The sequence below is a fragment of the Gordionus sp. m RMFG-2023 genome, chromosome 2, assembly GCF_954871325.1.
Source record: "Gordionus sp. m RMFG-2023 chromosome 2, tfGorSpeb1-WG-v2, whole genome shotgun sequence".
Classification (NCBI taxonomy): domain Eukaryota; kingdom Metazoa; phylum Nematomorpha; class Gordioida; order Chordodea; family Parachordodidae; genus Gordionus; species Gordionus sp. m RMFG-2023.
The window spans coordinates 59,755,019-59,781,967 of record NC_088776.1 but is presented as its reverse complement, the minus strand read 5'-3'; the positions used below and the strand labels follow the sequence as shown (position 1 = coordinate 59,781,967).

Below are 26,949 nucleotides of genomic sequence, written 5' to 3'. Positions count from 1 at the left end.
CCTAAATATATTTAAATATAGTTTATTTTTCATTGAATAAAAAAAAAATTAAATTTTTGGATATGGGCTTGGGCTGGGTTTGGGAATTTTTTTTTGAAACTTATCATGGGCTTGAGCCGGACTTGAGAAATTTTTTTTAACATTAGAATATGGTGTGGGCCAGGCTTGGGCCTAGAAAATTTTCTTACTGCGGACCTGGGCCGGACTTGGGCAAAATATTAGGGCCCATGAAGGTCTCTGATATATATATACATATATATTAACATTAGATATGGGCCGAGCCAGGCTTGGGCATGTGTGTCGTGCAGGGATTCGTAATCTCTTGATTTTAAATCTTTTACTGAGGGCGATTTAAAAAAATTTAAAATCCAATTTAACCGGAAATGTATTCTAGCATGTGTAGAGTATTTACCCTATAAATAAATTTCAGCCATAGATATTTTAGTATTTATATAAATTTACATGAAAAATCCATATAAAAATTATAATATAAATTGAATAAAATTGAATAATTCGACCAATTATTCGAATAATTTGTTTATTTGACGAACTATTTAAATGATTGTTAATATGATTGTAACTAGATACTTTTTAGATAATGCTTGTAAACAATAATTAGTTACTTTTCGAAAGTGTCTTTTAGAAACATTAGAAAAAAATCTATATATGGATTAATGTAAATTAGGAGTAGTTCTTAAAGTTTCATGGCAAAATAAATTTTACAATAAATGCAGAGTTTGGGTTACTTTATACCCGTCATTCATGTCAAATCAGAATTTAATAAAATGGTTCTTAGCCAATGATTCAAAATTCAGAAATTGAGAATCTCCATATATTTCACATCTCAAAATAGGACACTATAAAATGTAATTAATAAAAATAACGAGATTTGTATCTAGATACTATTTTAGAGGTACCTATATCTAGATCCAAGTAAAAGGATCTTTTAACAATTCTAAAAAAAATAAAAATCTATTTTTTACTCATAATATGTGATAATTAAATATATAGTTTTACTTGGTATTTGCTTCGGCCTTGATTGCAACAGCTGATTCTAATTATTTTAAAAAAACACATTATAAATTAGATCTTTTACCATAAATCATCGAAAATTAATGACCCGGAAAGAACTAAAAGATTTCCAATAAAGCCCGAGCCGGGATCGAAAAGATCTGGAGAGGGGAGAGCTTCTCATGTCTCTGAGTATATTTTATTTCGGTTATGACTGTTGTCTGTTGTGAATGTTAGAATTTGCATAAAGATTTCTTTTGGATTTTGTTGTACTTTATGTAATTTGCATAAAGAATTTTTGTGGATTTATTGTTATAACGCGTGATAAAAAGATTATATTTGAATAGTTATAAAAGAGTATAAAAAGGCAAATTTTTACGATATAAAGAATCTTTGTTTTTTTAAATTATTAATTTTTTTATATTTTATTTTATTTTATTATGATTGTTACTATTATAATTTTGAATAAAGAATTAAAGTTGATTTTATGATTTCGTAATTCCTAATTATTATTAATTTCCTTTTATATATATATATATATTTGTTTTCTATTTTTATATTTAGGTTTTGATGCAAAATGACAAACCATGTCGTTGTGACATTGTCCAAAACATGGAAAAATTATATTCGAAAATCTTTCGAAGCATTTAATGAAAATAAAATAAATAAGCTATTTGTTGTAAATATAAATATAAAACATGTCCAAAAACAATATTATAAAATTTTTTATAAATTTCAAAATATTTTAAATATTTCGATTCAATTTAAAAATTTAAATTTTTTCAAAAATTTTGAAACTTTTAGAATTTTGTAAAATGGTTTTGGACACAGCTAAAAAGAAGAAGAAAAAACAGGAAAATATATTTATGATATAACTAAAATTTCTCTTTTAATCATTTAAAGCCTCTTTATGTTTAGACCTGATCTGATTAGTTAATATGATATTTAAAAGCTGTATTGTGTCCAAAATATTATGAAAAATACACGAAAATTTATAAATTTTCGCAAATCAATGAAATTATGAAACATATCCGAAATCTTCCATTAATGAAAACGAATAAAACAAAAAAAAACATAAAAAACAGAAATAAAAAACAAAAATAAAAACCAGAATATAAAACGAGAATACAAAAAACTGCCACCAAATACTTTATTAATATTAGTTTCTAGTTTTTTCATAAAAATTACCGAAATTAACAATTTTTTGTAAATTACATTAAAAATAGTTTATTTATTTTTTTCTTCCAAAAATTTAGTTTATTTATATTTTTTTTTAGATTTTGGACACAACCTAAAATAAATAAATATTTTCTCTAGAAAATAGTAAAACAAATAATGATTCAGGTCATTTTTTTAAAAATAGATTAATTCTTGTTATTCTTGCGGTTACACAAAACATAAATGGAATAGCTACAATGACAAAAAAATTTATCATTTCTTTCTTTCCCTTCTTTCTTTCTTTCTTTCTTTCTTTCCTTCTTTCTTTCTTTCTTTCTTTCTTTCTTTATAGAATTGGTTTTAAATAAGCAGCCCTGAAGACGGGGTGGGGGGGGGGGGGGGGGCAGGGGGATCGGGCTACTTTAAAGTTCTCTAATAGCGTATATAATAAAAACAACCCACCCCCCCCCCATAAATATTGCCAATTCAAATTAGCTCTCTAGCTTCCCTCCCACTGACGGCTTCCTGATAACGGTTAGTCAGACCAATTTTGCGGCGTTGGCCTAACCTATCAGTTATCACTTTTCATTTTACTGTTATTTCAAACATATATATTTAAATATTTTTACGAATTATTTTCCGACAAAGAAGGAACTTTGTAAATAATATTCGGTGATAATTTCTCGATTTGAGCTTATTTTTTTTTTTAAAGAAACGGTCAACTCAATATTTTGGACAGGAAATTCTGACCCCTAAGCATTCAAGATTTCGCTAATAGTTTTTCAAAACCTTATTGCCCCCAACAATGAGCTAAATCTTCAGGATTGCCTAAGAGTCATCTGAAAAGAATGAGTTGGCCGTTTTTTTAAAAAATCGGCTCAAATCAACTCCTATTGTTAACGTGTATGGATTACTTATTGGTTTTACGGCTTCGTTTTTTGGGATTCCCTCTCTAAAAAAACAGGCGAGTACGATGAATGTCAATCCCACCAATATGACGGAACAAATTATGATCGCCATTTTAGCCTCCGAATTTCGTGGTCGATCCCATACTTTCGGCAAATCGTCGGACACTATACTTTTGTATATTAAGGTCGTAGCGGCGACGACAAGAGTAGATGTAACGATTGATTCCAAAAATGTGTCCCCCTTCATCGTGTAGTTATTCGGGACAAACTTGGAAGGGGTAACAAGCGGGAGTGCTGGTTCGCAGAGCGTTTTGAGGTAATTGTACGCGAACGATTTGTCCAAAGAGTAAACGGGAATCAGAATAATGTCGAAGTCTTCCAGACCGATACTGAACTCCTTGTACAAGGGTTGTATCCTACGGTAAATATTTTTACACCCTATACCGTTCATGAAATCGGAAATGGGTTCTAGGGGCCGAAAGGTACACTGGTAATCCTTTCCAATTACATTTCTAATGCGAAGATTCATCGAGGTATCATCGTCTTCTGAAGAGACGTTTTTTTGATCCTTTACGTACGAGTATAATCGATTGAAATAATTGTAGGTTTGACAGCTACAAGGCACCTTGAGTTTTATATCGATACTTTTAATGTTGGGAAATCCTTGCAGGAAAGAGGCCGTTGGTTCCGGCACGACAAAATAATTGTCGGCCAAGGATAAGTACGCTAAATTTTTGGGGAAGGACATCTCTTCCAGGGTGGTTAATCGCATTTCGTTCAAGCTCAAAGATATCAAATTGGGAAGAAATTGGTCTGAGAAGATTGTGATTATGCCTGTCAAGGGACTACCGCTGAAGTCGATTTTTCTTAAGTTGCCGCAATATTCGAAAGCTTGAGGTGATGTCTCGTAAATATTACACCACAGAACTTTGAGGGATAGTAACTTGGCGCAAAATTCGAAACTCAAAAATTTATTGGAAAAACTCTGGATTTCGTCCTCGATCAGGGTGAAATTTTCTATATTAAAATTGAGTAAAAGGGAAGTGTCATTTTCGTACAAACTTGTTTGAGATATTTCCATGGATATATTCTGAGGATTTTTTGTCAAAAAATTTGCCAAATTTGGGAACGTGCTATTGTCCATCTGCACATTACTGCAAGATATGTTGTTGAGTTTATTGACGCATTTACAGGACTGGGATATCGTCACGGGACAGGCATTTGCTAATGAACTGCAAAAAATGTTCTTCTGTTTTTTTTCTATCTCCAACAAGTCGTACTTTTTTTCCGACAACGGTACGCTACATTCGATTACGGCGTACACGAAATTATTCGGGTCGCGCGAAGTTAATATTTTTTTAGCCACATGCGCATTGAACGCTTGAATAAAATCCATAGCCGCGCAATCGCAAACTAACGAATTATTCTCGATCGAAAAATCGATCATTTGTTTATTCTTCAGCGAATTCGTTATGAACGTAGGCACACTCGTGATGTCGTTTTTAGATAGTTGCAGATGTTTTAAAGAGTTCGGGAGAGTACTCCTTTCGTCGAAAGTCTCGGTTGCTATAGAACAACCGGATAACGACAAGGTATCGAGAACGGGGAGGTGCGAAGCATTTATGAAAATGAGTGTGTAGGGTATCTCGTCTAAAAAAAGTTTTTCCAACTGAGGGCTATTCACGAATATCTCCGAGGAAAATACGTTGGCGGAATTTCTCACGAACGAAAAACTTTTCAAAATTTTATTAGACCTGAATATCTCCGCGGGTAGTTCGCTTATATTATTGTAATCCAGGTTTAAGGAAACCAAATTCGGAAAATATTCGAACATTTTGGGGCAAACCGAATTGATTTGGTTATGGGGTAACGACAAGTTTACTTTAGCTTTTATATTTTCTAGATAGATGGTAGGCTTGAATGGACAAATATTTTTTTCCTGAAATATTTTAGGCGAGTTTTCAATTGACAACGACATATAAGAATTCCATTCTAATATAGAGTTGAACTGGATTATCATTTCGACTAAGGTTCTCAATACAGTCATATTTTTACATTCGATAATTCTATGATGTTTATCAATTTTACAGGTTGGGATTACTAATTATAAATTTAAATTTTTAAGTTAATATATATATATGTGTGTATATATATGAGGGATAATATGAATTGTTCTTATTCAATTTTTTAAGCTTTTCCGTTTGCTCCCTTACAGGTGGATACGTTTTTCTGTAACGGTGTCTTAAAGTAGCGTTGTTTTAAACGGGCTCGATTTTGAGACGATTTTTTTTATAAATGGCTAACTTCATTATTGTAGCCGGGAAAAAAATAGTGACCCAAGGCCTAGCGATTTCGTTAATAAGATGCTCAAACTTTTCTGCCATCGTTGAGGTAAAAAAATCTTCAGCCTGGCATAAATGATATTCCGGATAAAATTATTGAGTTAGCCGGTTTTAAAAAATCGACTAAAATCCGGCCGTTTAACAACACGAGTCCAAAGCTATGTTCCTAAAAGTGTTATATAAAAAATAAGGAGCCAACGAAAAGCGAAAAATTGAATGTAAGGTTGAACTCACCTTTAATGGCACGGTTTAGTGATAATAAAATTGTCAAAATTATGTAAAACAGCATAGTTCCGCAAGAAGGCACTCGAGAATCTTCCCGCGAATTATATTACGTATACTTATTATTATATGATAAATGTAAATGAAATATGTTTATAATCCAAAAATATTACTCTATTGTTTACGTAACAAACTTCTAATGTATTGACAAAGCAAAAAATGAGCATATAAATTTAATTGTATTTAAGTTCATTAGGTTAACACGAGATTTATACATTGGAGTTCTGCAAATGGCAAAATTTTTAAGCCCGGTCAGGTTAGAATTTCGGTTTTGCCCACCAGGTCCGTCAAAATTTTTATCTGGCTTGACCGAACCCGGTTTTAATTACTCGGGTTACCGAGTTTTTTTTAAATTCTAGAGATATATCTTATAAAAAAAAAACAATAAGATTGGTATTTTTGTATTTCTATACTATTAAAATTTTGAAACGAAAATAAAACAAGAGACGAATTATAATATTATATGCTAACCAAATCCATCATCTACAAAATAAGTATATAGCCATCTTATCTTAAATACCTTAGAAGCCTATGATTAATTATGTGAAGTGGGGCATTTTGCCCCAATAATACTTAGGGTATAACCGTTAAGCATCAGGGTATAGTGAATAAAATCAAGTTGAACATAATTTTGTTATATGAAACAAAATTTTGGAAATTTTAAAATATCTATTCTTCGACTATTAATTATAGACTAATCAATGCATATTAGAACTGTCACATTTTTTTTTATCTAAAGCACATTTTTGAGTGTCCTCATTTTAGACACATCCTGCTCTTCCTCTTTGCGACTATTTTTTAGAATTTTATTTCTAAATAACGCATAAACTATTTATTAATCTTCCATTTTTCTCAAAAATATCTTTATTTGGTGTAGAGACGTTAACTTTTAAAAATTATGCTTTTTACAGCTTTAATCAAAACCTAATATTTTAACCTATTTTACCCGTTACCACTTTACCCCACAAGGTTATATTTATATAAATACGAATTTTATATTAGCTATCACTTTAAGGAACATATATATAATTATTGAATCACAATATATTTGCTAAAAATCTAAATTAAAGTAGAGTGATTTTTATAATATTTTGCTAAAAAATGGTTTTAATTTTAAATGCCATTTTTGAATGGCATTTCGTACAAAAAATATATTGTATGAGAGGTCTGCAATGAGCCAGTTTTTGGTCATATCGCCGCAATGACATATAATAATACCTAAACCGATGATGCATTCATTAAAAGTTTACATCAATGAAAAACAGCTGGGGACGCCATTTTGGCTACCCGTATCATTATTAAAAAAATTTTAACGAGAGGCCAATTGTGTTTGTATGTCTGACGCAAACTTTATTAAAGAATCACCTGACCATAGATGATAATAAGAAAGAAAGTTATCATTTTAAGAGTAGTTTTTAACATGACAATAATAACTATTATGGGTTACCAAAATGGCGGGTCCAGCTGATTTGCATTGAATGCATAGTCAGTCTTGAATCGCCTTTATTACAGGTTGGCTAAAATGTCAAACATTAGGCGGGTGGGTTAAAAATGTTTTTAAAATCATAAGCAAGGGAAAAATATTTTTAGGCAGGCGCGTAGCCAGCTGTTAGGGAGATGGGGAGAATTCCCTCCTCCACCCAAGCAATATGCAGATTGTAAGATAATTTTGAAAAATTGTAAAAGGCTTTTACGATTTAATTTAATATTTTTTTTCCTTGTGTAATAATATTTTATACCGCAAAAATTTTAGGTATATTATTTCTAACATTTTTTTTTTAAACACTGATGGATGTAAGAAAAATTTTGTCAACCATAAAGACTTAAGAGTACTATAATTTGATATAAAAAAATATATAAACCCCAATTAACTGATTATTCCTTAGTGCAATCTGAGGCATCGTTAATTATGCAGATAGAACTTTATATGCATTATGCAGCTCATTCACTTTCAGCCATATCTGATTCCTATTCTTGGCTGAGTCATAGGATATCGCTTAAAATATATTCTGTTCAATTTATTTCTAGCAATGTATACGAAATGTACAGATATAAACAAAGAGACATAATTTTTCCTTAATAGAAATATTTCTAAAACTTTTTGTGCTACAAGAACTAGAAGAAACTGCAAAAGGCATGCCCAACCAGATGGAGCTTACGATATCGAGCGGTTACCTCATTTTTCGATCTTACAACAGCCTATTTTGAGTGCCCTTGAAAAAAATATTGGAATGGTCAAACCTAATATTTCATCTGAAGCAGATACTTTATTGGATCCAATAAGGCGTTAGAGTTAAGGTCGAATATATTATTTAATTACACAACAATTTTGTGCAATATTTTTTAAAAGAATAATACTGATTTAGCGAAGACTACGAGAATCGCCAATGTTATTATATTGTTTCCTTCAAAAAAAAACTAAGAAATAGTAATTGACCATGAATTTCTTAAAATTTTTATTTTTGCAACCAATTTTTTGGATGGGTTTGAAATTTTTCAAAAGGAGGTATATATCATTAAATTATTTTATTTTCTGGCACCCCCACCCTTTACTTTCTGGAATCTTTTTCCATTTATTTCCTATAGGGATGGAGATTAGAAGGCATTTTCCGCTGTAAATATAATTAGACGTCTTTAGAACCACTTATTGTGCCACCTATGGATATGTAAAATTTTTATAAAAATAATTCTAATTTTTCACTTTATATTTATATAAATACTTTATTGATTTATATAGTCGTCGCTATTTTTAAAACATTATTAACCTTACTTATTTTTTCTTCCAAATTATTGTCTTACAAGTTATACATTGTAATATGCATTGAGAAAGGGGTGGGGGGGGGGGGTTTATATACTTTAAAATAATAATTTAAAAGAAGCAAATATCCGATTACAAACCTTATCTAATATTATGCAAGTAAACTTTTTATATATAACAAGTTTTATCTATTCATTTAGAATATTGTAATTGAAGAAATACACATAATGGAGCACACAGAATCATATTTTCCAAAATATTAAATTCATATTAATCTTTAGTGTACAACTGTATTTATTGTGCAAATATAGTTATATATATATTTTCCCATTGTTGCTATGTAGTATTTAAATAAAGTTATTATAATCGATGTGTTTACTTATATTTTTTTGATAAGTTTTGCAATGATTTGTACAAATAATTTATGAATAAATTAAAAAAATTTATTACCAACACTTAAAATATTTTTGACAGGATTTTTAATCCTAATTTTTTTTTTTAAAGGACTTGGATTCAGAAAGATCTCGTAGGTTGGCTCTCAGTAGTGTTGTTAAAAAACGGCTAACTCAACATTATAGCCAAGAAAATATTGCCTAAGTGTCGAGATTTCGCCAATAGATGTTCAATCCTATGTGCCATCTATGATAAAAATCTCTAAGCTTGCATGATATTTTTCTGGATAAAATATTGAGTTAGCCGTTTTTTGAAATCGGCTCAAATTGAGCCGTTTAATAACACTAATTCTCAGTCCTATTTTTTTAAAATCCTTCATGATATATCATATTTTGTATATACTTCACCTCGAATTTCACGCTAACTGTGAAAACGCCGGGTATACATCTTAGTGTATATAATAAAATAAAAATACGTCGAAATATTTCATGGCGACATTGTTGGGGTATTTGTTTTAGGCGAAGCTTTTTTTCCCCGCAGAGATCAAATGGAAAAATGTAAATCCTTAAATTTTTAAAAAGTATTTCAGCTATAAAAAAAAATTGAAAAATCCTATCATACGGATATTCCACCAGCATGTGTGATCCTTATTGTTATATATATGACAATATATAAAGTGATGATTAGTAAAAGGAGAAACAAAACATTCATTCACTATATGACGTAATTATAATTTTTTTTATTGCATTATTAATTAATCTTTTTTAATAAAAACTTATTTTGTGAAATTCGCCCCTCTGCGGGATAAGATACCTTACCCTAACTTTGCCTATATAAAATTTGAGACAACTTTGTAAGATGTTAGAAATATTGTCTGAATACGCGCATAGCCTGTATGTAACAAATAATTAGAAATGAGACCCCGAGCTTAACTCAACGAATGTTCAACTTAGTGAATATTAATATTTAAAATTCTAAACGAGCATATCTGAAGTAAAAGGTAGAATTAGAGATTAAGAGATAAGGGCTAGGATTCGGCAGCATCATCTTTAAAATGATTATTGACAATAACTAACAAAATTTCTAAGAAAAATGCAACCCCACCCAACTTCCGTTTCAACTTACGTTTAAGTTTTGGGATATGAGCTATCACTATTTTTAAGCATAAAATTGTGATTTTTACAGACATTTATTCTGAGTAATAGGATAAAAATTTATTATTTTTGGCGCGTGAATTACGGATGTTAAATTTGAACACTCAAATATTCTTCGAGTTCAATTTTAAAATATAAATAAATAAAAAATATAAAAGAGAATATTTTCTTTTTTTTATAAAGAGCGTACAAAATTAAAAATAGGGAAATTATATAATTTAAAAAAAATAATCGATTTTCGTAAAAAAAGTATGTATCGCATCTACAGTGGATGCAAAAATCTTTCCATTTTGGCTCAGCATTTTATACTCTATGTAGTATTCTTGAACGGTTAGCCAGTAAAATATAGCCTAGGCCTCGAGATTTCGATAATATATGTCTAGACCTTGGTTCCTTCCCTTAGCAGAATCTTCGGACTTGCATTATATTTTTCTGTAAATCAATGAGTTAGCCATTTTGAAAAATCGGCTCAAAACAAGCCATTTAACAACAATAACGACAGTAAGATAATAGGAAAAGTCTGGAGATTTTGATCCTAGATGGCACAAAAGACCTCGACATCTTAATTAGCGAGATCTAGAGAGCTTAGGCAATATTTTTATTAGGCTAAAATATTGAGTCAGCCCGTTTTTCAAAAACGGCTCAAATGGGAAGATTTTGCATCACTAGTCGTATCGAGTAATTATGCTGGTGTGTGTCTATCAGAGTTGTTAAAAGATACTTTTTAAATGGATCTAGATACAGATACAACGTCTAAAATAATATCTAGATACAGATTATTTAATCAAAAATCTATCTAGATACAGATACCACATTTTTATATCTAGATACAGATACCACATTTTTATATCTAGATACTTGTATCAAGATCCTTTAACAACTCTGGTGTCTATATATATATATATACAGCTTATCGTGGCGTCAGTCAATTAGCCCTATTGCCAAGTATATAAATTGGAAGCAAATTATCGGCAAATTCTATAGCATAAATATTCCTACGCCACGTAAACTAAAATGCATTATAGACAAAATGAAGATCAATTATAAAATAACACTTCAAAACAAATGGTTGCGTTATTTGCCAGCGTTTAATCATATATTTACAGCGTTTTTTTTAAACATTAATAGATTCATTTTTATTGGGGGAAACTGTATTTCAGCGTGATGCAAGAACTATCTGTATCCCATAAATTTTAAATAATTTCGTAATTTATTACGCGACTCGCCTAAGGCAATCCGCGTATTGACTAAATACGCGATTTGAGTATAAAATATAACGTGGACATATTTTTAATGTTGTATTTCTTCCATATCAACAATATAGTATTTTTTTTATTTATTTAAAATTCAAAGAATAAAATATTCTGAAATTTAAAAAAAAATGGACATGGAACACTATAATGCTCAGACGACAAAATATAGAAAAACAAAGGTTACATAATTATTAACAATTTATATAAAAATAAATAAAAATTGACTATAAAATGGCAAAAAATAATAATATTCTCGTTATTATTAGGTAGATATTTATTTAACCTTGAATTCATAGTGGCGCCATTGCGATGACGATTTAACAGCTGATCGATTTTTTTTAAATCTGTTTTAAGAAGATCAATTTTTATTTATTAATATTAATTTTATCTTTTAATTCAATTCATAAATGATTTTTAAATAAAGAAAAACTGATCTCATAAATCAGCTGTTAAAAAACGGTCAGCTGTTAAAATCGTGATGGCGCCACTTTTGAATTCAGAGTAATAATTCTAAACCTATATCCCCTTTTTCTTAAAAAAAATTCAGATTATGGCCCCTTGCTATGTCATAAAACGACAATTCAAACTCTTTTTTAAAAAAAAAAATGTCATATTAAATATATTTTTCCCCATTATTATAAAATTAAAATATAAAAATCTTTCATTTAAAAAAATATATATAAAAAATTATGGTAATAAATAAAAATATCGTTATTAGTGGATTAAATATTGCACATTATGTATTTTTTTTTTGTAAAAAAAAAGACAGGTTTTTTATATTACTCCTCTCGGAAAACCCGATTTGAGATATTTAAAAAAAAATCATTTTATACGGAATTCGCCTTAAAACTTCATAATTAAAATGATTTACGAGAAGATCGTTTCCGTCAAGTCATGAAAAGATCGTTCTTTAAGAAGATAGTCTTCAATCTATTATTATCGGATCCGCCGTTTATCAAGCGATAAAAAGGGGGCGTCAAAATAGGTTCCGCGACGCTATTATTGACGATAAAATTTAGGGGATAATCAGGATTAGGGTCACGTGAGGAATGTTCTTTTCGCATGTGGGAAACCTTGATTTTTTTTATTTTGGTCAATCGATTGAAGGTTTGTTTTATCAGACTCTCTTTCCCGCCACCAATATTATCGTTCTTAAATATTTTTCTACTATCCGTACATTTATTTAATGATGGTGTTTGAGTCGAGTCTCCGCCATTATAGGGTATCGGGTCGTCTAGACCTCCATTATGAATATTTAGGGTTTTCTTTTTGGCACCAACTACATCTTGGGGAATACATATGGAATCACCAAGTTTGTCGGCCTGGTGTTGTTGCGTGGGACTGGAAAAGGGTTGAATCTCTGGAAAATCGTGAATTGAATAATTAATGGTGGCGGAAGCGTTATTAAAGCTATCATTTCGCCCAATAACGTCATTCGCGGCCCTTTGGTCAACTTTGGGATCGTCATCGCGGATTGATACGCAGTTAAATGCATCGCTCATGTCAATGACACCATTTTGAACGATGGCCGCATTTTGGGTTTTCTGATAGCTCGCACCTATATCGCCGCCGTTTTCGCCATTACCACTTACATCATGGACACTAAATAAAAACGCATCATCCATATTTTTCTGCTCGCGAAAATTACGATGTTCACCGTATGTTGAAGTACTCGGTCCACCACTCCGAGCATTAATAGGATCGTTCTTTGAATCTTTTTCCTCGTTAAGATATAATAGTTGAAGATCGAATCCACTCGCATTTTGGAAGGGTGCAAAGTTCGGCGATAAGGAAGGGGATCGGTTCATAGTTAGTCGATTTAAACTAAGATCGTCATCAATGAAGCGACTTATCTCGTCCAACAAAATAACCATTTTTCCATCGGATGCGTCTGTAATTTCGTTATTTTACAAAAAAAACGTTACGATTTATAAAAATTTGCGCCCAATGGGATAAATAATCATCATTGAAAATCTTTCGATACTATCGCGAAGTGTCTAGATCAATTTATTTGATTAAATCACTAAAAAAAAAAATTTGATTTAAATCTAATTTTAATATTAAATTTTAAAAAAAAATATGCCCTAGATCAAAATAATTATTGGGGCAAAGTTTAATAATGGAAGCATTCATTTGTTTAAATGAATAAATCATTGCTAATCTAAGAAAATATTGAATTGAACAAAAAAAAGTATTTTATCATATTAATTATTATCAATATTTAATATTTTCCAACTAATGATCATTTAATAACACATATTAATATATAATTAAAGTTTCATGTTCTCAAAAAGAGATTAATTAAAATCAAATTAAATATTTTTACATTAAACTCAATATTTATAACTGCATGCGAATTAATATTTAGAAAAGTGTCATATCAACAAAATTACTTAAAGATTTCTGAAAACTTCGTTTAATGTTATTTATACGTAAACTCTTAAAATTTACATTTACAATAATGTTTCGATTTATTTAATTCATATTTAGTAAAAATGTGATCATAATAAAAAAGGTTTTATTTGGGAAAACAAAACAAAAAAATATTAAAATATATGCTAACGACATTAAATCAATTTGCTTTAACCAAGCCAACCCTAGTGGGTGATGAATGACAAGATGTCAGGCAATCCTTAGAGATCAATTCTTTTTAATATATATAATCAGAAATTTACCGTAACCAATATTTTGTATAGGGCCGATACAATTAAATTTTACCGATACAAAAATTTTATTTTTTTAAAAAAGTCTATATTAACGCTTATAAATATACATGGACAAAAAATTGGTATAAAAAACTACTTTAACCCGATAAAAAGGAGAGAAATTTACTAAAAAGATAGATCAGTGAATGTCCACTTATAATAAACTAAAAAAATATCATTCGTAACCTTTGCGTAGAGGACTAACCATGGAAATGTTTCTCTTATCGCCTGTATCCCAAAAAATTAGGGAACCATCATTTGACGCCGATACGCCATTTGTTGGTGCAGCGTTATCGTCGCGATAACGATTACCAACGGCAAAATTACTTGTCGCGGTTACATTTAAGCCCCTTCCAATCACGTTATTAACATCGTGATCATCGGAATGCGTAACCCTTTTACCCCCAAAATTTTCGCTAAAATTAGTATCGGGTGAATAAGGGTTCAAATTCTTGCTATAAGCCAACGCCTTTTCCTTCAGGCAATCCAATAAATCAGGCAGGCGAATGTTAGCCTCTGCCAGTCGTCGTAAAATATAGTCAGATCCCCCTTTCAGGTGTAGAGCGTGAACCAAATATTCCAATTCTTCCCTTCCCTCCTCGTCTTCTTCCACATGATGGCTATCTAGGTCGCCGCTTCGAGATATATCGCTAACAGCGAGTGTAGTTGGTAATGCGCATGTTCGCATTGTACATTCTTTATGATCCCCCGTGTAGCGTGATTTATCATGACTCGATACCATCTCTCTGGTGCTAACGTTTCCTTGTTCCGAGTCTGCTAAATTTTGAGAAAGGTGATAATATGTCGGTTCCGTGTGTTGGGAATTGTCTAAATTAAATTGATCTGTACTAGTATTCTTTAAATCCTTAGTAGGATGGGTTTTAAAATGGTGGAAATTATTTGGTATCGGGTGCGTTTTAAAGGTTTTAATTATTTCATCATTTTGGCCGTTGGGATATTCAAATGAATTTGAATAACAATAATAATCGTATTCGGCTAGATCTTCCTTCGTTTGAGCAGACGATAAAACCGATTGAGAAGACGATAACATATATTCCTGTGATGCAAATATTATCTCTTGTATAAAAAAAAATGATGTAAGTTTAATATTCATTGTTCTGTCTTAATACAAATATTTTAAGAATGTGGATTCTTTGCATTAAAAATTAAGAACATTTGAAAAAGGTTATTTGAAAAAAAAAACAAATACTTGTTATACTTGTTTTTTTCAGTTTTTTATTACGATTATTACAATCTTCGTGGAAAATAGATTCTACCAACATTTTAATTATTACTAAAAATCATCTTATCAATAATCTACTAATATTTTGTCGACATAATAATACTTATATTATTTTTGTTTATTTATATCTTCTCTTCTCTTCTATAATATAGAAATGTTATTTTAAAAAGGTCAAATGATTGCCGTGGTCTGTGGGCCAAGATTTATTTTTTGGCCAAAAATTATTTATATTCATTATTTAAAAATAGAATAGCCATTGTAATAAATTTGGATAATGTAGTCACTGCCTATATAGGAGTGGATAAGCAATAAAACTTTATGAAATATTAATTGAATCTATTAAATACACAATCATTATATATTTTCGTACGTTTAAAATAACTTTGAAGGAGAAGAAAAAAAATACTTTGCAATAAGCAGGTGACTTTGACACTTTCGAAGAAGTAGATGGTATTACCGTTTCCGGCGGCAAGGCAGAAGATATCGACATTTTGTGAAAAGTGGATGTCATCATAATTTCCGGTTGAGCAGATGATATGGACACTTTATGATGAGCAGCATTGGCTTCCGTAAAAATAGGCTTTGAGATATTAGACGATGTTAATGCGACAAATGATTCACCATTTTGTTCGACATCTGATTGCTTTATTGTGGTGGAAGATTGTATCTTGTGAAAAGTGTTCGGTCTGGTAGAGTGTTTGGTCGCAGAAGGCGTAGATGATATGAGGGCTTCAGATATTACGGGTAAATCTGATAATATCGTCACTCGAGGTAGAGGAACAGTAGACAAGATTCGCATATTGGATTGTAGAGTCGCAGGAATCGACATTTTTAGTTCAGATGAAACAAGTGACATGGTAGTCTCGGGTAAAGATAAAGTGGATGGTACGAATATAGACGGGTGGTCACCCTGAGGAGGATGATCGTGAACCAAGATGGCGACTGTGACCAAGTTTTTGAAAGATGTATCTGTGTTGAAGTGTTCCTCTGATACTGGTTGAGAATAAATATAAATTGTTTACGGGGAAAAATATATTATATTTATATTTCAGGTGGTTGTGTTCTGAAAAAAAATTCATTAACCAATCAATTTCATTCAATAAAAGATAACATACTCCTCTAGTAAAAAACAAAAATAAATATCGATATAGGTTTAAGGCCATTTGGTGAAATTACCTAACTTGTGAGATTTGGACGCCGAATGGATGTCAATCTTATCTTGCCTAGGTAGCGTGTCATCGTTAACGTCGCTTTCTGTGATTGGATAGTCTCCACCTTGGCGTGACATTGAGCCGGCTAAGGAATATTCGTGCCTGTCAATAGTTGATGGCTCGGGAGTGTTGGGTAACGGGATAGTTTCCGTAGAACTAAATATTTCACGGATTGTAATAGTTAATCATTTTAAAATAAATCGTTGCCCCCACCCCACTCGCCTAATATCGTCGCGGGTTTCGAATCCGAATTGGGAAATTTAACGACAACCCATAGAACCGAATACATTTTTGAAGGGAGGTGGGCCGGGTTCGGACCCCTTCCAGAAAATCAGTCTATATTAGGTTTTTTGCTATAAAAATTGTTCTTCAATCCCGTCATTTACTCTTTATTTCCTTCCCCTCATTTTTTTTTGTTACACCCATCTTCCTAACCTAACACTTACTAAACGAGAAATATGTCAAACTTATCTCGCGTATTCACCACCATAGTTTGCTTTTCCAGGTCTCTTTTGTATTGCAATTTAGACATTTCTATCGCGATCAAGATATCCAAGTCGCCCTCGTGAGAAGGCGGCAGGCTTTGAGAAGCTACGCAAGAAGGCGCGTTGTGCGGTTCGGAAGAGGATAAATTATCTTTATATAAAAAAAAAAAAATTAACCTAGAAAAAAATTAAATTAATTCCTTCATTTACAGCAGGGATCCGAGGGCCAGATCTTAGCCCGGAGGGTTGATGGAAAAAAATATATTAGTATTCACGTAGGGTCAATGACATAAACCTCGAATTGAATGTGTCGCAATCTCAAAAAAATTGAAATAATTTTATGCAGCATTTTTGTAACATGATAAATCTTTTATAAAATTTGATCCAATAATAATAATAATAATAAAGATCGTAGGAGTTATTATACTGGTGGTCAAAAATCAGAAGATACATTAATACCGATATTCGGTAAAGGCATTCTTCCTTCCTTTCCTTCCCTTTATTCTATTCTTTCTTTCTCGCATTCTTATCTGGTCAATATGTTTAGCGTCTAAAAAAATTTGACTCATCCTCCGTGATGTGATTAGGAATTTTTTTTTAAATAAGCTCTAATAAAGGTAAAACTTTTATAGTTAAGAGATACAAAAAAAGTATCTTATCCGTAATGCAGGAGTAATAATGCTTCTTAACAAGTGATCCAAAGTTTCCTCAAAATTATTTATCCTCGAATTATAAAGATGTTGAATGGGCTATATATATATTTGTATTTAAAACCGTTAACGATAGCCTCTGAATGATTCGTAGTATCTTCGTAAGCGTAATCCATTTGGCAGCACTTGAAACTGCAAAAGCTTTGCAGGCATCCTGTTCTAGGATTGAAAACCTTTCTTCGCCGGCACCCCTTCCTTTGACACTTCATATCCGAAGACGATTTAACTAACAAAATTTACATATTTAGAATCAGGATGTTATATTATTCATTAGAAGTGGACGCGGCGCAAAATAGAATATATTGTAAAATTCTGGTCTGCCACCTAAAAAATTTCGCGGGTTTTCCGGCCAACCCTAAAAATCTTTTTCGTCTGGGGACCAGAGCGCCGACTTCCAATTATCGAGTCAACAACAACAAAAAGGTCGAACAAAATGTATACACGTCTCGTACTATTTTTATTAGTTTCTTCCCCAAAATTCCCTTTATTCCCATTTCTTGCTTCTTCCTTCTTGTGATCAGCATCTTCGTGAACATCATCATCGTCCTCGTCGTCTAAAGGCGGCGGCCAGTCGTATATGGCCACTAAGTTAGCGTGCCGACCAGATTCGTCCTTGACCCATAAACTACGTTTGGATGGATCTTAAAATTATATTTCATTTTTATAAAATAAATAAGAACCTTATCGAGCTATTAGAGTACATTAGTAATAGACTTCGTATTCTAATCTTCAATCTTAAAATTAAATAAGATTCTTATAATATTGAGATAATTCGATTTAGAAAATAAGAGAAACCCAATAAATTCATTTCTAACATGACTTATTTTATTCTCCTCAATAGTGTTATTGAACGGCTCGTTTTGAGCCGATTTTTAAAAACGGCTAACTCATTATTTTAAAAAGAAAAATATTGCCTATAAGTCTCGAGATTTCAATAATATATGTCTAAACCTTTGTTCCTTCTATGAGAAAAATCTTCGGGCTTGCGTAATATGGTACTGGGTGTAATATTGAATTAGCCGTTCTTAAAAATCGGTTCAAAACGGGCCGTTTAACAACACTTACTCCTCAATATGTTCTTACAAATGACTTTTTTTTACGGATATGACTAAACTGCAAAAATGTCAAGGTAAATTGTAGATGAAACAATTTTGATATATACTCTATTAATAGAAATGAGATTCATTTTCTTATATATAAATGTTATGAAGGTCGTTGTTTTATGATTAATTCATTTTTTGTGATGAAGATCTTTTTTTTTTGATTATTTTGCGCAATCATTTAATATATTATTATTATTTAAAAAAAGGATTTGTTTAAAAAATTGTTTATTTTTAATATTAAATTTATATTATCAATTAATTTATATTTATTTTTGTAAGTAGATATAAAATTTCAAGAAAAAAAAACGAAATAAAATAGAGGGTTTTTTTTTCTTCGACAAAGGCTTGCCATAGCAATCCTTAAAGCTAACTACATTCGCTTCAATGGTAGTCTACTAGCCAAAGAGCTATCCTAGACCCTTTTAGCAATCCTTAAAGCCAACTACATTAGCTTCAATAGTAGTCTACTAGCCAAAGAGCTATCCTAGACCCTTTAAGTAATCCTTAAAGCCAACTACATTAGCTTCAATGGTAGTATACTAGCCAAAGAGCTATCCTAGACCCTTTCTACATCCTATTTTTTTTCCTCGTGTTGTACCATCCCCGGTTTTCATTGTTTTGTTTTTCTCAAAGTTTTTGGCACATATTCCTTTTGAATAGATTTTATTTATACGTTCCATATATTCATTATCTGTTATTATACAATTGTCTTCCAATTTTTTTGGAAAAATTAAATTTTATTGAGAAATTATTTAAGAATAAGGTTAAAAAAAAGCCAATATTTTTATTCTTTTTAATTAATTAATTTATAATAAATAATAAAAAATTAAATTATTAGATACAGTATATTCAATGATAAAGGAATAAGGCGCCAACTTGCGGCTTTAATCTTATTGAAATTTAAAAATGTAATTAATAGCTATTTTTTAATATAATTATATTAAAGGATTTTAAAATGAAAGAATATACAACTTATTATATTTCATTATTATTTAATATGTCTTATATTTTAATTTTTTATAAGTTATTTTATATCACAAGAAAACGAACCTCACTTTGTTATATTAACTGTACAATATTTTATTTTCGATTGATTTTTTAATGTTTATATAACAGTTGTTTAAGGCGTTATTTTTGATAATGTATTTTGTTCAATTGTGACTTAATAATTAGACATTATAATATATTTTTAATTTTTGCATTGACCCAAATGTACCATCTAATCATAACGTCGATGCCCTCGCCCTTCAGAATCTCGGAAAACCATAAAGCACAGTTCCTTAGATCCTTGATACTTATTCATACCCATCGCCTGCTCCATTCTCACCACCTTCGGTACAAAGCTCAACGTTTTTTTCAAAGAATTAGGCAAACGGATTCGCGAAAAAACCGACCAGCCTAATCCCTCTTCTTACGCCAAAGACTTGCTACCACCATTATTCGCTCTAACTATCTAAGTTTCATCTCTTCCATTACCTTCCATATTCCTAGCTCCCTTTTTTTTATCCCCTATCCTTTCCCGTAAATTCTATTTCTACATTTAAAAATTGATTATTTGCTACTAACATTTTGGCAACATATCATATCAGTTAATATTCAAATAAAGGTAACCCATGACCGAAAAAAAAAATTGTTTAAAAAGAAAATTAAATTCTTTTATATAATGTCGTAAGGAGGATTCGAAATCTCGATTTTAAATCGTTTACTAAGGGCGATTTTTTTATTTTAAAAATCTGATTTTTCTGGAATTGTATCATGTGCTTTAGTAAAAAATAAATATAATATTTACCGATTAAAAGCTGTCCAACAGTCAGCTGTTCTACAGACAAAATTGGGCTCTAATAAATTTTCTATCAAAATATCCTTCATTCTAACAAAATAATTAGATATTCTTAAGGTTAAATAGTGTATTTACCCCATAAATTTCAGCCATAGACATTTTAGTATCTTTTTTTAATTTATGTGAAAAATGCATTTAAAAAATTGACATAAAGAAGTAGTTCTAAAGTTCATCGCAAAATTGTTTGAGAGATTCCGAATCCTATACGACATGAATAAAAACTTATTTATTTAACATCCTAAATCCAAATATACCATAGCAGTTTAGTCAAACCGTTTATATTGCTATTTTAAATAATTTCTTTCTTTCTACCATACGAGTAACTAAAAATTTTGTGTTGGAAAAAGCAGGGAGGGGGGGGGGGAGGGGGTGGAAATTTTTTTTTTTATTTATTAGAACTAATCGATATAAATTTTCTATTACCAATCATATCAAAAAAATGTCAATTTTGAACACAAACAATAAAATATTGATATAATATTGTTTAAAAAAAATATTATAGCTATAACCGGGTATTCTAATTTGCCATATAAAAAAATATTCGCGTTTCTCGAAAGCTTTAGCCAAATCCATATTGTTCTTTTTTTTGGAAAAGTATCGCAGAAAATTGTGGTGTAATTAAATATTTTATTAATATATTTCCGATGCAAAAAAATATTGGCTGTCGTATTGAATCTAATAATGTATTTGTTTCAGATGAAATATCTGATTCAGGTCATTTTAATATTTTTCCAAGGGCATTCAAAATAGACTTCTCTAGATCAAAAAATGCCTGTAACAGGCTTCAGGTCGAAGGTTCCATCTTGTCGGGCATGCTTTTTACAGTTTATTCCTTTTTGTAGCACAAGAAGTATTCAGAAATTATTCTATTCAGCAAATTCTTCTATCTCAATGGGTATTCTGAATGTTCTATATGTTTTAGAAATATTGCCTAATTCATAGTTACGAAAAGTTTCAAATTTAATTTATTTTGGTTGACAAAATTATCTTGTTACTCATTCAATGTTTAAGGTATTTAAAAGAGAATACTTTGGAATTCATCCACCATCACCCTTTCTCCCACTCTGGTCACGTGCCCGATTCCTTTTTTTTATTCCTTTCCTCTCTACGTTTATTTTATGTAGCTAATAAAAATGCCATGTTTGAAAAAAAAATATTGTCGGGAAAAAAAATAGATTATCACATGATACCAATGTTTTAAAAAAAATTAAAATTTTGCTATTAGAATTGTAACCATTAAAATCGATGTTTGAAGCAAAATCGAATCAAATATGTTTAAAAATGGTTATATCTGATGTTAAAAATGGCTCATTTTTCTTAGAAACAGCTGACCAAATATTTTCGCTCCAAAAAACATTATATCGCAACCTGAAGATTTCGCTCTTAAGATGGCAGAAAAGGTTTGAACGTCTATTAACGAAATCACGAGGCCACGCATAATATTATTTTTGGGCTAAAATCTTAATTTTAAAAATTGGCTAAAACGAGGGAGTCGTTTAACAACACTAGGTATATCAAATTATTTTTTTTAAAAAAAAATAGAGAAAAAATTATATTCAAATTTTACATGATGTCGACGGTCCGACGCCCTTGAGTTTTTTCCCGTGTTGCAGGGACGAAAACTGGAAATTGTTTAGCACCCGCTGAGGCAAGAGCGACAGGTCGTCGTCAAATTTGGGGAAAAAGGCGCGCGACCCCTGATCGAGATCCGGAGACCTGGGGGAAACTCTTTGAGAGTTGTGCGAATTTTGCGAACTCGATTTGGCCGAGCGAAGAAAAAGGCGCGAAAAACGTGAAGGATGACTGTGATAACTCAACAAATTTCTCTTTCGAAATAATAAGGGTACAAAAGAAAATTAGTTTCGGGTTGGAGAGCTCCTTCGGAGAGAATAAGAGACCCACTTATTAAAACAATGTTTCCCTTATTATGATATTGATAGTAGAAATTAAGTAAATTATTATATTCGTTCTGGCATCGATAATACTATTATTTGAGGTTTAGATAACGAGGCTTGATAAACAATATGTAGCCTGACTTAGATAGAGTAGGGGGAGATTGGGGTTAGATAAACCAGGGGACTGGCAAACCATTTAATCTCGTTTCAAATTAAATAGACTTAGAAAGTTTAAATTTTATCTCATAATATGGCTTTTTATTAGCATACATCTATCAACAAAAAAATGTTTTGAAAGAAATTAAATAATATTCTATTCGTTCTAGCATCGATATACTATTATTTATGATTTAGATAACAAGACTTGATAAACAATATGAAGTCTGACTTAGATAGAGAGTAAGGGAGATTGGAGGCTAGGTAAACCCCCGGGGATATATAATTTCCATGCCCAGGTTTTGTAACAAAATGAAGGAAGATGAGGATTCTTAAGTTCTCCATTGGTTATATTTTTATTTTTTTTAAATAAAACTTTACGGCCTTATGACTCCGATATATTTATCTTTTTTCGGAATTTAAAATTCAATAAATATTTCGTGATTTTGGCTTTATAACTACGTGGTGCCCAAATCGAAGTTATAGTCTTGCCCTCTCTTTCGTTCAACATAAATTCTAGACTCTGCATATCATGCGCGCCAAAAATCTCTGTCAAAAAATAATAATTATAATTTCAATTCCATTTACCAAATATTTTCTGCTGGGCTTGATTTTGGGATGGGTGTTGGCCGAAATCTTTAGATGAGAATTCATGACGGAACGAGAATACATCAAAAAATCTGAGATGTTACGATTCACTCTAAAATTCTATTTTTTTCAAAAAAAAAGAAGAAAAATATATAAATCTCTTAAAAGGATAAGATAAAAATTGATAGTTGAAAAGAATTAGAGAGAGATTAGAAATAAAATGGAAAAAGATAGATAAAAATAGAATTCGAAATACGAAAGAGGTTGGAATAAAATGGAAAAAAATAGAAAAAATAGAATAAGAAAGAGATTAGAAATAAAAGAGAAAGCCGAATAGAATTAGAACGAGATTAGAATAAAATAGAAAACGTTTTTAAAAATGAAATCTGGCCAACCTCGTCATCCCTCAGTGATTCGATGTCCAAGAGATTGGGGAAATGTTTCCTCCTGAATTTTCTGAGCAAAGGCGGAGTTTCATCTTGATCCCTCGCGGTACGCCCTATCCTATTGCTACTACAGTTATTGTAATAATCGCTGTAGGATGAGTGATGGTTATTATCATCGCGGTGTTTGAAGTTCAGAGCGCTCAAAAATTCTTTCCGTTTGCGGTAAACCAAGTGGGCCATTTGTAAAATCTTGATCCTGGCGCAGCCGAGGTAAGGGGTGGATAGAAGCTTGGAGAGATTCTCTGTACATTCCTCCAATTCGTGCTATAAAATATTCATACATTCATTTCATTAGATTATAATCCGTTTGGCGTTTCTCTCTCTCTCAACCTTACTTTCTTCGGGTTTAGAAAATAGGGGGGTTAACTAGAATGTTCCTCTTGTAATAGATTGTGTTATCTTGCATTGAAAGTTATGGCGAAGCATACATAATTACACAAAAAAAAATTAACAGCATATTTTGTATACTACTTTAACCGCTAATTAGCGCTACTATGAACGCGGGGTTAGACGTGGATAAATTCTACGCCGAAATATTTTGTTCCTCCGTCGTTACCGTTAAACAAATAACTCACTAATGATCGAGCTTTGGATATAGAAAATTTGAGAATTTCAAATTTTGAAAAATAAATATTAGCGTTTTCTAATCCCGTTCAAATGGCGTGATTTGTGATGACCATTTCCTGCCCATATATTTCATTGGAGGATTGTGAGCCCCACTTACCGCGGGCCTTTAGCGTTAGCGGAATTGAGTAAAAAGTGTTAGTTTTCTTCTTAAATATTAAAATTGCATGCGCACAAATAATGCCTTTCTAACGGCCTCGTGCAAATTGGTAAAATTATCGTTTGGCGTTAGCAACCATTTTTTAAAAAACGCGAATAGGTTTGCCCTGCCCTTTCATTACTCTTTTTTTTATTCTTCGCTTCGTAATATTATATATAAAAGTGTAATATAAATAACTTACTTATTACTCCTAAAGGAATATAGAGAAATTAAATAAATAAGAAAGGCAGACGATAATACAATTTTCAAAGACGAATTCTTTTTTTTTTTAGAACTTATTTAAAATATTGAAAACCTCAATTTAAACAAGGGACGCGTTACGTAAACGCTCAATTTGTGCGCCACTATAAGATAAATAGTTTTTTGCCAATAAATAAAAATCGTGTACCAATAAAAATTGGAAGATAGTCTTGTTAAAGGTGTGACTGGTAGCCACTCCACCTTTTCGTCCTCCTTTGTGCCCGACGATTTGCGAATTGTCGTCATCCATTTTGTCGCTAGAATTTGAAGTCCTAGTTTTACTACCCGCATGGCCATTTCCGCTATCGCCATTTCCTGTTAAGTAGTAAGCGTATACGACGGAACATTTGCATGTACGCCGAGCCTTGATCAATTGATTCAGGGCCACGAATAGGAAAGAAGTATCAATAGCTTTAGTTTCCATTTTGTTTTTTAAAAATCAAAAATTATATTAAATTGCAAGCAATTAACAGGCATTAGATTGACCATTTCTTTGATAAACCCCCTCTAAATGGACACGTTGGGGGGGGGGGGAAATGATGTTAAGAATTCAGTATATTAAGTTTTGAAATGATATTTTAAAGAGATACGAAAACGCTATATAAATGGTTAGGTATTAACAAACTTTTGATATGACGTCGGTTAGCACCACTTGTTTCATCGGTTATTTGTGAAGTACCCGGTTCATCTCCTTCGTTCCTAGTCGTTTCTTTTTCCCCGGCTAAAATAAACGTTATATAGAGGGGTGTTTAGGACCTATTAAAATATTTATTTTGCGTTTTGGGGAAGTTATTGTGAAGGGGGGGGGGAGAATATGGGTTCTGTATATTCTAATTAAACTTTTTTTTTTAATTGTCTCGAGGTGTAAAAAAGATAGACCTGAAGTCCCGGCTCTAAGCCTGGCCGTGTTTTAATTTTTTTAAATTTTACCAGGGCCGTCGGGCTCTATATTTCAAAACCAAATATTTGAAATCGCCATTTATTAGCTGTAAAAAATCAAAAATAAATAAAATATAATAAAAAAAAATCCGGGCTGGGCCTGAAAATTTTTTTTTAAAGAAAAACCAGGGCCGGATAAAATTTTTTGAAGAAAAATCTGGGAACCAGAGCCGGAAAAAATTTTTGAAAAAAAATCCGGGCCGAGCCGTACAAATGGTATATCTGCTGGTCTCTGACATATTTATATATAATATTCGAAATTTTTTTTTTATTAAATGAGTTCACTTTCGAAAACAAAAGCGATCAAGACTAAAACCTTCGGGATCGCCGTTAGATCGAGCACTTTCCCTCGAACGCGGGTTGACGAACATCGAGCCGTACCTGTCGTAAGATCTCCTCAAACTTACGCACTTTTCGAGCAATAACGAATGCAGCCGGCCTTCCTCGTAAACTAACCTATTTTCGTGTCCTTTAAATCTGGTTATAATACAAAAAAAAGGTTTCATTTTATTTTGTCTTGGGGTGCAAAATATAATTTTTTGGGATTAAAATATTTATAATTATAAAGACTCCTGTCAACAAAAGCAAGAAATGTTTGACATTAAAAAATAAATAAAAAAACAATAAAAATAAATTAAAAATAAAAAACAAAAAAAAAAAAACTGAACCAAAAAGGTATGGTCGTTATAAATTTACTATTTAAAAAAAAAATGGCAAATGAAAGCTAAAATTTTTCTAACTTTTTTTTTAAGAAAAAAAAAATCGATATATATTATCTCAAAGATGGTGTTAAAGTGTTTCAAAATTAAATTTTATGATCCTCATTTTTTTAGAGCTAGTTCGAAAACGTGTATAAAATTGAATAATAAATTATTCGTGTTCGATTCTTTTAGGAACTAATCTAATAATTTACTATCCGTATTTGTAACGAATAGTAAATAAAGGAATAATAAACCGGTTCGCAAAGAAGAATCTTTATTTTTAAATAATCCTAGTCACATACATTTCATGTTGGCATGCCGTTCTTTTTATAAGGACTATTCAAATTTAAAATCAAAAAATATTTAAAAAAATACATCTCGCTTTCGATGAGGTATCAATTTCAATGTAATGAGATGTAACTTGTTGTAATGCGTCAAGAATCTGTGGAGTCTAGACGTTTTCAAGTGGTGAGATTTGACCCGCTCCAACGCTAAGGAGATGGAGCGTTTCGCTCTGGAAGCTGCTTCGTGTCTTTGGCATCTAAAATACCCTCCGGTGGAAGATCCGTGCTTTTTCCACGATTCCAAGCACACCCAACAAAAGTCGAATTTACCTTATCATTGTAAGGAGGTGAGGGGGGGGG

General features: G+C 31.3%; 1 protein-coding gene across 3 annotated transcripts in view; it reads right to left on the bottom strand.

Annotated features, from left to right (window-relative positions):
• Positions 1-11,375: 11,375 nt before the first annotated feature.
• Positions 11,376-26,949, bottom strand: part of LOC135924994 (uncharacterized) — a 41,270-nt gene continuing 25,696 nt past the window's right edge. For 2 of the 3 annotated variants that reach the window (XM_065460126.1, XM_065460127.1), the window contains exons 16-29: positions 26,727-26,919; positions 25,921-26,081; positions 25,291-25,386; positions 24,814-25,076; positions 23,591-23,905; positions 23,196-23,315; positions 22,124-22,382; positions 18,066-18,254; positions 17,678-17,839; positions 16,886-17,054; positions 16,384-16,574; positions 15,614-16,200; positions 14,151-15,021; positions 11,376-13,150 (exon numbers count right to left, since the gene is read on the bottom strand). In XM_065460126.1, the coding sequence (XP_065316198.1) occupies positions 12,147-13,150; positions 14,151-15,021; positions 15,614-16,200; positions 16,384-16,574; positions 16,886-17,054; positions 17,678-17,839; positions 18,066-18,254; positions 22,124-22,382; positions 23,196-23,315; positions 23,591-23,905; positions 24,814-25,076; positions 25,291-25,386; positions 25,921-26,081; positions 26,727-26,919 (4,580 nt within the window). In that variant the 3' untranslated portion in view covers positions 11,376-12,146. Of the gene's footprint in view, positions 13,151-14,150; positions 15,042-15,613; positions 16,201-16,383; positions 16,575-16,885; positions 17,055-17,677; positions 17,840-18,065; positions 18,255-22,123; positions 22,383-23,195; positions 23,316-23,590; positions 23,906-24,813; positions 25,077-25,290; positions 25,387-25,920; positions 26,082-26,726; positions 26,920-26,949 lie in introns of those variants that run through there. The other variant, XM_065460128.1, reaches the window with a different exon arrangement.